At 36.0% G+C, this 13,790-nt stretch overlaps 1 protein-coding gene across 1 annotated transcript in view; it reads left to right on the forward strand.

The window, feature by feature from the left end:
• Positions 1 to 2,641: 2,641 nt before the first annotated feature.
• LOC114654839 (cystine/glutamate transporter-like) overlaps positions 2,642 to 13,790 on the forward strand; it is a 29,094-nt gene continuing 17,945 nt past the window's right edge. Inside the window, exons 1-3 of the mRNA XM_051923785.1 lie at positions 2,642 to 2,658; positions 6,476 to 6,591; positions 12,853 to 12,978. Coding sequence (XP_051779745.1) covers positions 2,642 to 2,658; positions 6,476 to 6,591; positions 12,853 to 12,978 — 259 coding nt within the window. The remainder of the gene's footprint in view (positions 2,659 to 6,475; positions 6,592 to 12,852; positions 12,979 to 13,790) is intronic.

Below are 13,790 nucleotides of genomic sequence, written 5' to 3' on the forward strand. Positions count from 1 at the left end.
GGGTGGTTTTCTCTCCTTGTTCCTCCTGCTTTCTGTGCTTTCCACTTCAGCAGTGGGTGTTCTACATGCTAGCACTTCACAATTTTCACACCAACTGTTACATCTTTCAAAACTCTCACACAACATTCCACAACTTTCACTTTCATTCACATTGCGATTTTCTTTTTCACACTGATCTTCCTTATTACCAATAATCCTGTCTTCTTTACACCTGATCTCTGTTTTCCTGCTTTTAATCCTTCCATCCCCCTTCCATTTTGTGGCATGCTCAGCTCAGCTTCTGCTTTCTCTACCTGCACTACAGGTTTGCATTTCTTAGCTTTAGCCTGCTTGCTTCTGTCACTCCACTGGAAGATGGCTGACTTTAATATAAATTTAGGCATTTCTGAGTCTACAATTATAATCTAATACAATTTACCACCTTCGTTATGGGTTGGCCTACTTTTGCCCCTGTAAGCAAACATACACGTACATACACAAAGATCCTAAACGTATAAGTGCCGTATGAATGACGCATGCAATGTTCCACCACTCTCTACCACTTTAATTAGGGACTCACTACCACCAGCACTAACAAACATGCGGGTGTCCTTGTGACACACATGAAGTCTCTACACTTTGTTGGTTATATTCCATTTAGCAACCAAACAATGTTTACTTCCACCGCATTTGTACACTGGATGCCCTAAAATTCACATACATACACACACATATATATCAACAGTATTTGCAAACAAGGTGCAAAACATGGTTACCCCAAAATCCTGCCCGACTACGCCAATTGTTTTGTCTTGGTAGAGTAATATATATTGCTCTACTTTCCCCTATTGTATTATTAACATGTAGCCTTAGTCAGAATGCCTAATCTCACAGACTTACCACTGTTTATAAGGTACTATTGTATATAACTTATCCCCACCTTCCCTTCTATATCTATAACCTCAGGCAATTAGATGTAGTAAAAAGACAAGCAGAAGTTAAGTTACAGTTTAAACAATGTATTAGTATTATTGATAATATTCATAAATAATAACAAAATGCAAAGTATATTTGAATATTGGCAACCATACAACCTGATTAAATGATGATATGTAGTTCAGGCGGCACACAATCTTCTAGTTACTTAAATGTCTCTAGTTAAGGCATCATTGGTGCTCAGCTTTCAGCCACATGTCTGTTCAAAATGGCTGCTGAGCTGTGCTCTTCATTACAGGGTAGCAAGAGAGATGCTTCTTCATCATATGTTGGTTGGTAAGAGAGATGCTTCTTCATCATATGTTGGTTAGTAAGAGAGATGCTTCTTTCAGATGTTGGTTAGTAAGAGAGATGCTTCTTCATCATATGTTGGTTGGTAAGAGAGAGATACTGAGGTTAAACACATACATTTATAGATGTTCTGTCCAACCCCGAGAGCCAATGGGACATCATGGTACTTAAAGGCCTCTGAGACAAGCCAATTCCAAACAACCATACCTCAGACCAATGGGGGAATAGAACATCTTAACACCTGCCCCCAAACCATATGTTAAAATACACCTTAGCCCATTTGCGGGGGTAGAAATGACTTTAGCAAAGAAACACTTGCCAAACTGGTTTAAAACACACATCCCCCAAATCCTGTCGTAAAAATTCAAACAGACCCATTCCTAAGGGGGGGCGGGGGGGCTAAACACTAAATTACATTGCTTTGTCTAAATTACAAATAAAGATATACAGTACAAAATATTCATCAAGTTATATGTAAAATCTCACATCACAACAACATGAAACACCCACAAATTGTCATATATCTAAAGAGCAGACACTCCTCTGTTTATTAGCAAAAAGGCAAAGTAAATGTCAAGTGCTGACTAGGATAGTTGATCTGCTACATCAACTGGGCCACCTAGTGAAACAGGCACTGGAACACATTAAAGTAAGCCAGAAGAAAAAAAAAACTGTGTATATTTATTTTTCCAGACTCATTTCAGTTGCAGGTGTTGTAATATGAGCAGCTCTGCAAACCAAGAATGACCAAGGAGGTTAAAACTTACAAAGCAATGCATCTTTTCAACCTCAAAGGCAGAGCCAGTCAATCCATTAGGCGAAACGGGATCAGCATCACCTGAGAGGCAGCATTTATTAAAGTAAAGGGGTGCATTCTCTGGACACCAAAGGGGATTATAGAAGCATGATAATAATGTCTATGGCATGTACACAAATAGGCACTGCTTGTATTTCTGAAGGCACGTGCAACCCAGTCACCAAGGGGGACCCCAACCTATCCAGTCATTGACCTATGATGATGCTGAGTGCCTGCCATTATGAAAGTAAAAGTGTGTACACTCTGTACACCAAGGGGCTGTGCTCCTTAAAGTCCATTAAATATATACAAAGGGGTGTCATTTGTGGTACCGAAGGGGCACCCACTCCTGACACCAATAGGACACAACCCCACCAAGTTCATTGAAGTCCAATAATACTGACTACAAGCTATGGACAACAAAGGGTCATGTCTGTCCACCCCATTTAGTCCTCCAATATAATATTGTAAATTTAAAGAAAAGCAAAAAATCCCTGCTGCCTCTCTGGAACATCTTGGTCTTAGTCTTCATGGACTCATGGGAAAGACTTTTTGACTTGAAGGCAGGACTCTTACTCAATGAATGATGAGGAAAGGTGGGTCTTTAAGTCAAAAAGTCTCTCCCATTAGTCTTTAGGTTTCGTCTTTATGTGCACGCTGATAATTCCAGAAATAACTAACAATATTTAGCAAAAAATCATTTGATTTGCATGCTTTGAGCAAGTGACTGGATAACAGACATATAGATTATGCAACACAAGTAATGTGAGATTTTTTTTCTCTTTTTTTCCTTGAACATTTTTTGCATTGTTTGCCATTTAGAGAACTGGTCACTATTGACTTCTGTTATGTCATAAACTTCTGTTTCTCTATTTTGAATGAAAACATGAGATAAAATTTTTTTCTCCGTGGTCACTACAGAGTTCAGTACATACGGTAAGTAAAATATTAAAAAAATATATTATTTTTGTGTGTATTCCTTTAAAGCACTTCTAGAAAATTCTATGAGGTAGTTCTTTCCAAATGAGTTGACAGTCATCAACCATACTTCCCAAAAACATCTTCAGTTCCTTGTTTAGTCTTTTTCCTTGTGTAAGTTACCCTGATGTTAAACTTAAGTGTTTGCAAATCTTTATGCAGAAGTATTTCCAGAACTAAAAGATAAATTGTGGACCATGATCCAAGATTATACTTTTAAGAAAGCCATGCAACTTCTGTAGGTAGTTTCTTAAGTGGAATAAAATGTGTGGCTTTAGAAAACCTGTCTAAGAATTAACTTTCTCTCACTCTCAGTCCACTCAGATGAAATTGGTCTCTGCTATATATGTTTTTTCACACAAGGCTGCCTTCAAGTCTTGGCCCACTCAGTCAGCTCATCTTAATTGGGACATAATTTTTAAGAGAATCTCTTTTGTCAGGGTTTCTACATCAACTACATGTCTCGGTAGTTTGTTTCAGATTCCCAAACCTTTTGCATAAAGAAGTACTTTCTGGCTTCAGTCCTAAATGCACTCCTCCAAATGTAAAATTCTCAGTTAAGCTGAAAGATTTCTACTGGATCTATTTTATCAGTGTCTTTAAGAATTTTCAAAGACCTGGATTAGGTCCCCAAGCATCCTCCTCTGCTTGAGGCTAAACAGGTTTAATTCTCTGAGTCTGCCAGAGTACAACATGTCCTGGGATGCATGTATTTGGTGCTCTCTGTACAGTTTCAACTGCTGCTATGTCTTTCTTGTAACAAGGTGACCAGAATTGCACATACAGTAGTACTCCAGATGTGGTCTGAGCATAATATCCCTTGATTTATATTCAACAGATTTAATGGCATAACCTAACATTTTATTTTCCTTTTTAATCACTTATGCACATTACTTAGATAATAAAAATGTTGTGTCAACATAAACCCCTCAATTCTTTTCAGAGGGTGCTTTGTGTTGGACAGTGGTTTCCATCTTGTATTTGTAATTAACATTTTTTTTTTGCCCAATGTATAACTTTACACCTTTCTACATTAAGCTGCATTTTCCAGTTTCCTTGACTCGGTTGTGCTATTTGGGGCTGTGCGGTTGGGTGGGAGATGGTGAGAACGGATGGACACTGTGGGATGGGTGTTTTTTATACTGTAGACATTTTTATTGTTATGTTTAATTTATTGTTACTTGCATTTTCATATTCACTTAATAAAACTTTTATTAAGAAAATTAAAATCCATCTTCAATTACTGAAATTGTTGTATAACCATCTATGGAAGGAGGGTCTGTGATAAAATCCATAGAGAGTTCATTCCTTGGTTTAACTGGAGAGGAATCTGTTGCAGTAACCCCCACATTCATATAGAGACTCTGTAAATTCCTTCTCATCTCAAAGGTTCACTATTGGATTGAGAACTGGGAACTGTAGGACACTGCAGTAACCTGAAGTCGAGCTCATGATCATGTGGAACCAGCTTGTGGCTGTATAGGGATGCATATGGCTAGCAAAACAAAGTTTAGGTACCTGTGGTGCTCAAATTACAGGAACACATTCCTCTCCCCATTATTCTTCAACAACCAGCCTGTACCTTGAACACAAGACTAGACAGGTCAATGGATTCACATATTTCATGGCAAGTTCTAACCAATCCTTTTGCATGTTACAGTAGAAGCTGAGATTTGTTAGATGCAATGATATGCTTCAGGCTTTCAATTGTCCAGACTCTAATGTAATAAAATTCCAACAGGGCAGCTGTTTCCAAGATGATGAAACCACCACATCTGGAATCAACAATCATACAACACTCAGACTTGCCTAGATCATTTGTCTTCTACATTTTAATATTTGGTCGAACAACAAATAAACATCCTGACCTTCTCTGTGGCTTATATACATGGAGCTGCTGCCACATTATTGGCTATTTTGAAGAGGAGGTTATTTGTATTAATGAGCAAATGATCTCTAAAAGCAGTCCAGGGAATGAATGTAAATATTTAAATGAATGTTCATTTTGGTTATTGGTTTTGTAAAGTCAGAAAAGGTATTAATTTAAAGTATTAGAGAAATGTAATAATTAAAAGTTTTTGTAAAGGAATATGCAAAAAGCAACAGTAGTTTATTTTTACCAAATATTTTCTTATCTTACATTGCAAATAGAACTGCCAGGTTATGCTTCTGACCCTGAACTAGATTAAGCAGGATTGATAAGAGATTATTAAATATTTTTGGTTATGCAAGACATTACATGGGTAATAGTTCTAAAAAAAATATGCTTCTTAACCTATGTGTTGGTAACGAAGATTTCATGCAATGCCTTGGTTTAGATATTTTGCACACTTATTTTTCTTTTATTTGTACTGAAGGGCAATGTAAAGGAGTGTCCTGATCATGTAGAGAATGGCACCTTAAACCTATATAGTTCATGTTTCTGGCATGTAAACATGTCTGTGTATGCTGCTTAAGACTAAAAAGTGAGTTATTTTCCCACAGCTAGTAATGCATGTATTTCATAATTGTGACATAAATTTGTCTTTGAAATTGTTGCTCACATTTGTGTTCACTTTGATTACCACAAATTATCTATAATTATTTTCATCATGTCTAAGACTTTGTTGCAGATCGTCTTTGGTTTTGATCCATTTTGTATACATGATATCAGTCAGCAGTTATCACCCTTAAATCACTGCACTGTATATTTTTTCCACAGGTACACTGTGTGCAGCAATTTGATGAACTCTTTATGTCAACCACACACTATATTTCTGATAATAAAACTTTTACTCCAAGGTGCTTTTATAAATTCTGTAACAGGCTGGGATTTAGCTGCTGTAAATAAATGCCTTGCAGCCTGTGAGGCTAAAGAGAAATACACCCACTTTGTGTAACAATGTAGCAGTTTTGTTTCTTAGCTGGCAGGTACAGTATGTACTTTCAGCAGTTTGTATACATTTGGTCTCAGATATAATAAAAAGAAGAATAATTAAGAAAAGGGGTGGCACGGTGGCGCAGTGGGTAGCGCTGCTGCCTCGCAGTTGGGAGACCTGGGGACCTGGGTTCGATTCCCGGGTCCTCCCTGCGTGGAGTTTGCATGTTCTCCCCGTGTCTGCGTGGGTTTCCTCCGGGCGCTCCGGTTTCCTCCCACAGTCCAAAGACATGCAGGTTAGGTGGATTGGCGACTCTAAATTGGCCCTAGTGTGTGCTTGGTGGGTGGGTGTGTTTGTGTGTGTCCTGCGGTGGGTTGGCACCCTGCCCTGGATTGGTTCCTGCCTTGTGCCCTGTGTTGGCTGGGATTGGCTCCAGCAGACCCCCGTGACCCTGTGTTTGGATTCAGCGGGTTGGAAAATGGATGGATGGATGGATAATTAAGAAAAGATTTAGAAGAAAAGCTGTATTACCTCCCTCCCTAACATTTAATTATTTGTTGTTTTGTGAACAATCTAGGCCTGCTGCATCATCTGTGGTGGCTTTGGCATTTGGCCGATACATTGTTGAACCTTTCTTCAGCCCCTGTCCAGCACCAGAAGTACTTGTTAAAATGGTCAGCATAATTGGAATCTGTAAGTAGTCATTTCATTTTAATATTATCTTTTCTTCTTTCCTGCTTTAATCAAAATATCAGTCATACACACACTGAAAAGTCAAAGAGTTGGTGCTCAGTCCAGACACCCCAGTCCTGAACAGAAAAGAAACTAAAGAAAATGATTAAAGTAGTCCTTGTGGTCATAGTTGTTCCAGAGTGCAGTTTATCTTGAAAAAGTAATGTAATACTTCAGAGTCAGTCCTCTGTTCTTGTCCACGGTAGGTCCCAGATGACATTTCACTGGCACATCATATAGTTTAGAAATAACCTCTCTTTGTTTGTGCTCAACCAATCATGCTGGTAACTTAACACCTTATTGACCTTCCTAATAGTTTCTGTACAATATCTAGACAATGACAAGTCTCCACCAACTCTTAAGTCTTTCTCATAACGTGTAGTAATCTGCTCCAACATTTTTATTTCTTATATGAAATACTTTACATTTATTTACAATAAATTCCATCTGAACATATCTGACTAAATCTGAAATTTGTACAGATCATTCCATAAAGATTCTTTGGACTCTAGGGGGTCTGACATTTCAGTGCTGTTTCATTAGCAAATGTAATCATCTCGTTAGTTAAATTTTTATGTACATTGAATAATTTATATAAATTCAAAAGTGATTTGGCCCCATCATTGCTTCCAAACAGACATCATTTTGAACATTTCATAATTTAGAAACATATCCTCTCACAATAATATTTGCATTCTGTGCCATTATTCAAACTAATTTACACACTGTGCCATGAACTCAAACTTGGTTTTTTTTTTACTCCTATCCTCATGTGGTATCTTATCAAAACATTTTGTAAAATCAAAGTAATTAATATATGTGTCCCTTTAGCCAAATTATTGGTATGTCCAAACTATTAAATGAGAAGTACACAGGATTTACAATGATTTTAGACTGATACAAAATAGAGCTTTCAAGGGACAACACTTAGGAATAGTCAGAAAACAGGCTAAAATACTAAAATTTAAAACAACAACCATAAATTAAAGTCAAAATGGCAAATAATAGATCCTGACACTAAACTAATATCGTTCCCTCTCATTAAGTTATTTGTGTGTTGTGGGGGTAAGATCTAAAGCTATGACACCGGGCAACGCACGCTGCCATCATGGTTTTGCCAGGGCTCTGTCACTTTTCATTTCCTTTTTTTGTTTTATTTTATTGTCTTTGGAGTATTCTTTGGTAATTTATATTTTTGGATATATTTTTGTTTTCTTCCTTTTTGTATTTTAATATTTCATAATTACTATTATCTTGTTTATTTGGTATTTTTATTATTGTCTTATATTGGTTTGATTATTGAATGTCTTTGTTGATTGTATGAAAACTAAATGAGGGTAGACCCCCTAACACAGCAGCTGCGTGAACTACCTTCAGACTTTGTAAAGCTGTTCTGAAACACAATGGAAAAAATGGCGGACCAAATAGGCAGAAAAAGAAAAGACTGGGAGAAAGATGTTTAACAAGAAAATAAAAGTTGATACAAGAAATTAAGAATAATCTAGCATCAAATCCAAAATATAACCTGAAACCCACAGTCAAAGAACAGACCTTCAATTTCTAACGAGCTAAAACTTCACATGTGCAATTAGTTCTATTGTTTGTTCCCACAATCTCGGACAACCTGAAAGTTTTCAATATTGGCCTTTGTACAGTTTAACTCATGATATATCATGTCACACACCTCCTGTCGTTTCACATGGTAACGTGTTAGTAATTGCTAACAAAATTAAGAACAAAACATCAATGCCTTTGGAATCCAAAATTTCACCACTGGATGATTTTCCCAGACAACTATATCCATAAAAATAAATACAAAAATTGGATTCAAGGTCTTAACAAACCCCAGGTATAGTGAGAAGAATCATACTTGAAAGGTTTGCCAGATCACAACTGGAAAGATCAAAAAGTGTACAGGCAAACAAAACAAAAGTGCAAAATTTAGAAATCAGTCAAAATTGTAACAAAGCCTAGAACTTGGCCTACCTGACAAATAAACTAGTTACATTAATATTTTTTAGAGTTTATCCAAATGAGAGATAATGTTATCATAGAACCTCTGTGCAATGAGAGAGGTTCATGGCATTGTATTTTTTTTTTTAATTATAATAATTCAGGACGTAGGCTCCATGTGGGCGCAGGTGCACTGCTCTGTGGTTGATTGAGGTCCTTGTCTGATTGCCCATTCACATGTAGACATAAGCTAGTCAATCAAGTGCTACGTTTGTACCTTGGAGTCAGTGACTGCAGCACCTGTGTCCACACTGTTTTAGTTTTACTTCAATGCTGATGCATTAGTTAACTTTTGCTTGTGTTCTTTTGCTTTTTTTGGACTTCTGTGTTTCTGTGAATGCCTATTTTTTAATTTTATTTCTTTTGTTTTTTTTTTTGATATTTGACTTGTAGACTTGTTTTTGTTAGTTTTTTGGGTTGTCTCCTGTAGGCAGACTTTTTTGACTTGTCCATCTTTTGTTTTGTTTTTTGAAATTTTTACTAATAAAATCTTTACTTATAAAGGACACTTTTTAAAATTTTGACTAGGGGTTTGTGAGCTTGGCCTTGTTTTTGTGTTTGAGCAGGGCATAAGCCTGTTCTTGAGATTCAAGCTTACGTTAATATTTCTAGGTGTCCTTGAAGCCTTGAGGCATAGTTTTTGAGATTAAGCCTTTTGAGAGCGTTTGCATATAATATGAGAAACACATACTGTAGTAGCCATTTCTGTCTGTCTATGCTATTGAAAGAACTCAACCTTCATGGACCAATTTAATTGAAATAATGGCACAATTAATCTTCAAAGAAATTTGTCAAGGCAGTTTTGCTCAGAGACCTCAAACAGATTGCATTGTACAAAGTCTTGAAATTTTAAAATCTTTGATTGTAGAGAAAAGCCAAACAAAATGACACCTTTTATTGGCTAACTAAAAAGATTACAATATGCAAGCTTTTGAGGCAACTCAGGCCCCTTCATTTTGTAATCTTTTTAGTTAGCCAATTAAAGGTGTCATTTTGCTTGGCTTTTCTCTACATTCATAATGGCTAACACGGTACCACACCCTAGTACTACAAAATCTCTGATTGAATGAAAGGCATTGGCGAATCTGTGAACACATCAGTCTTAAAGCAGAAAAAATATTCTGTGTGACTTCAGCTTCAAATTAACTTATTGTTTTAGTTTCATCGTGAGAGAGGTTACATCAACTTGGATATTTTGTGTATTTTTCTCTTTTACTCATCTGCCAGCCACTCAGCTCTCTAATACAACATAAGAGAAAAGGCACCTGCAAAAGCAGCTCATTCAGCAGCACCCTATTCCTGCTGCGTTAGCTAATTTAACCGTAAAAGTACACACACACACACACACACACACAACAAAAGTCACTTCTTTTGAAATGAATGGAGGGGGAAAGCAATTATTTAAGAATATTGTATATAAAACTGGATTGACTGGACTAATATAACTTGCAGATTTTTATAAAAAAAACACAATATCAACCAGCAGCTAAGCAGTGTTGAAACTAATTAACTACACGGGAAAGGTACGGTGCCCCTAAAGTAACATAAACAATAAGATGGCATTCGAAAGGGAACTGTAGCTGATTTGCTGCTGGGCATGCTGCAAGGGTCATATTGTGATATACAATTTCTATGGTGCACAGAAATGCTGATTATGTTACAAATACCAAGAACAGGGCAAGATTATGATCTGCATCATGCTGAAAGAGGTACTTAGTTGCGAAACGTTCAAGAGAGTATGCGTTATGGTTTATCTGTACCTAAAGAGCTTATTTTGCGTCAGTTTTATTTTCAGACTAGAATTAAAATCTTTGAGATAATTTGATACTTTTGGCATTCCCATTATACAACAAATCAGCTCCTTTCCTAATTATTTGTTATGATAATTTAAATGAATTTCTGGGCTTTAACTAATATTAACATCAAGATGGGGAGCTTATTTTAGTTTTTTCCCTCCTTTTATATGATAATATTGACACTGACCTTGTGCTAGTTAGTATTGGTCATTTTGTATTGATAGATTTTTTTTATTTTGGTAATTATTGAGTACTGCTCTACTGAATATACTTTAAGAATGTGATACTGTATTTAAGAAAATTGAACAACATTTAGTCATTGACCCTCCACTACCAATCAGTGCAATTTTTTACATAACTTAAATTGATATCTGCTGTGTATTAAAGCTACTGAGTCACCACAAGTCTATTTGGACTATGTTTTAAACTAGGGGGGCTCTGCCCCCTGCTCGCTTTGCTCACCCAACCCCTGAGCGGGCGCTATTCACTAGCCACTTCGCGGCTCTGTCGCTCTCGTATGTGGAAGCAGATGTACAATTTGTTATTTGTTATTTTCATGGGAATTCTTACATATGCATAATAGAACTAACTATTTACATTACAGCGAGTAATTAACCATATTAAAAAACAGTAAAAAACATAATAAATTGAAAGAAAATTATGTTTCATGTTGTGTTAGAGGTATTTGTTGTGTTATACGTTTTTGTTCTGTTTGGCTTTGAAATTAACATGCAAATACTTTTTAAACTTACGCTTTTACTGTAGAACTTCAGTAAAAACAATATTGGGAATTAACTTTTCTTCAATATCGCATTGAATTTTGATTCCGTGTTTGGACTTACATCGTGACAACGCAACGTATAACTGCCCGTGAGTGAATATCGTTTCTTTCTCTCTAATAAATGAACTGACTTTTTCAAATGTTTGTCTCTGTTATTTGTTAATTGTCATAGCAAAAGCTATTGTAACGGGACACTGTAAACGTTTTAATACAAATGGCATATCAAGATCTCCTTTGGTGTCTAATGTTATCCACGGAATATGTACTACATTACCTTTCTTGTCGCCTGTTAAAATTTTACATGTTAGAATTATTCAACCAATTTTCAATACAACTAATCTTGTTCAATTGCATAGCCCATCACTCATACATAAATTACGCAATAATATTACGATACATTTTTCTTTCAACAGTAATTTGACCGGTGGAACACCGGATGGTGTTAACGGTTGTAGATATTCTACAGGATATTGTAAGTTGATGTTTTCATCTTCCACACCATCACCACCAACTTTTTCAGCATAGTCTATTGATACGCATTTAACCAATTTGTCATGTAACCAATCGACAATTTTCACATTAATTCATTTGATTTCATCGTTTCTCGGTGCTAGGATTACCCGTGTACTCATTTCTTCTGTTGATAACCCTTTGGGATAAAATCTTCAATAAGATTTGGACATAATAAGTCTTCTTTTCTTGGGAACTTAAAGTAAGGAAAACGTAAAAATTTATAAGAGCTGAGAACACAGGACCTGTGTCTGACAAAAGCATTCACATGAATGAAACGTGAGAGGGCCGTGGCCGTGAACCGGAAATGGTTGAGAGGACGGCGGGACCCCCGCTACCAACTTGAAAAAATCTCTTGGCAATAGTCTTGTCTCAATATTTTCTTTTATAATAGAGAGACTATATAACAGGAGCTAATATAACCAAAATGACATTTTAACATAGTCTAGTAGTACATGTAATTGCAATTTATTATAACTGTTATTCTGAATATGACTCATTTTTACAAAAATATTTAATAAAGAAATATGTGTGACAGACTCTTGAGTGAAGTAATTAAAAAATGTGAAAACCTTCAAATTTCATATCATTTAACTTAGACGCTGAATACTGTTCAGTGTTTTTCAATGTGTATATTTTCTAATTTGTTTATTTTTGTGGTGCCCAGCAATCTCAGAAGTTTATAATGGATGACATCATATGACACATCTCGTTTAAGTCACGTGTCACAGCCACATAACTGGCAATAGATGTGGTAATCAACAATTCTTTATTGCCATTGAAAATATTAGAGAAAATGACAGTAAACATAAGGCACATTTTTATTTAAAATGGTGATGCACTGATGTAACCCAAGCACAAAAAATAATCCACAAAATAACAATATCCCAATAGTAAAACCATAGTAAAAATATTCTCACATGTATTCAAGACAGTGATTAGTTTGCTTCTGTACTACTTTGATGATGAGAGAAAAGTGTTTTAATGAGAAAAAAACAGAAGATAAGACATAGACAAATTCGTGACAATTCATTAACACCCTGCTGGATACAGTTTCTTTCCCCTATCATTTTATTTCTTACATTTATTTAACCACTTTTGTCTTTCTTCATCTTTGCCTAGCGGTTGTTATGGCTGTGAACTGCTGGAGTGTCAACTGGGCAACACGATTAAATATACTCCTTACCACCATCAAGATGGCCGCCTTGGTTTTAATTATTGTGCCAGGAATGATCAAGCTTGCTTCAGGTAAAATATATGTATTGCTTACTGTTTTTAGCTCTCGTGATCTACAGTTTTTGTTCAGCTAGCATGTACTGCTTCTTAAGCAGACACTAGAAGCTTGAAGTGAGTGATGCATTGTACCAAGAAGTGGAGAATGGGAATATCTAGGTGCAACAAATACATTTTTGGGACCAGTGGTAAGCAGATACTCAGGACATCTAGGCAGTCAATCTTGGTCATATACATTTTGTGCATTTTTTTGTGCTCAGGGTATCTGCAAGTTAGAGAGAAAATTGAATTAAAAGATATAACCAAGAAAAAATAACATTTTAGTAAACAAAACTGAAGACATGTAAACAAGATTTATACTTAAAAAAACAGATCAAATTAGTCAGATACCAGAAAAGCTACAAATAAGCAGGACCAATTTGTGTGACATAAATCGTATATTTAAGGGCAGAAAAGCAACTTGTAACCAGTAAGCTAAGAACTAAATATCAGAATAATGCTGAACTTTTTTTTAAATCCAAGCTTGGACAATGCTTACCTTTAAATTGTCTTGGTAATGATATCACACGTCACACACTCCCAGTTGTCCAACTTAGTAGAGGAATAGCAAACACCAATAAAAATGGTGGAGATCACAAGGAAAATAAGAAGGTGTTCTGAAGGAAGGTAATTTGTTTATAACACAGCCAAAAACACCTAAAAACAAAACATAATTTTCCACTAGATTTCTTGGCATCAGAAACCCCAAAAACAATACTGAAATAATTTTTAACGAGTCCAAAGAACAGTTGACAGCCCATCAAATGTGCTGGGTTTCTGTCTGTGAA

Source organism: Erpetoichthys calabaricus, chromosome 1, assembly GCF_900747795.2.
Source record: "Erpetoichthys calabaricus chromosome 1, fErpCal1.3, whole genome shotgun sequence".
Classification (NCBI taxonomy): domain Eukaryota; kingdom Metazoa; phylum Chordata; class Cladistia; order Polypteriformes; family Polypteridae; genus Erpetoichthys; species Erpetoichthys calabaricus.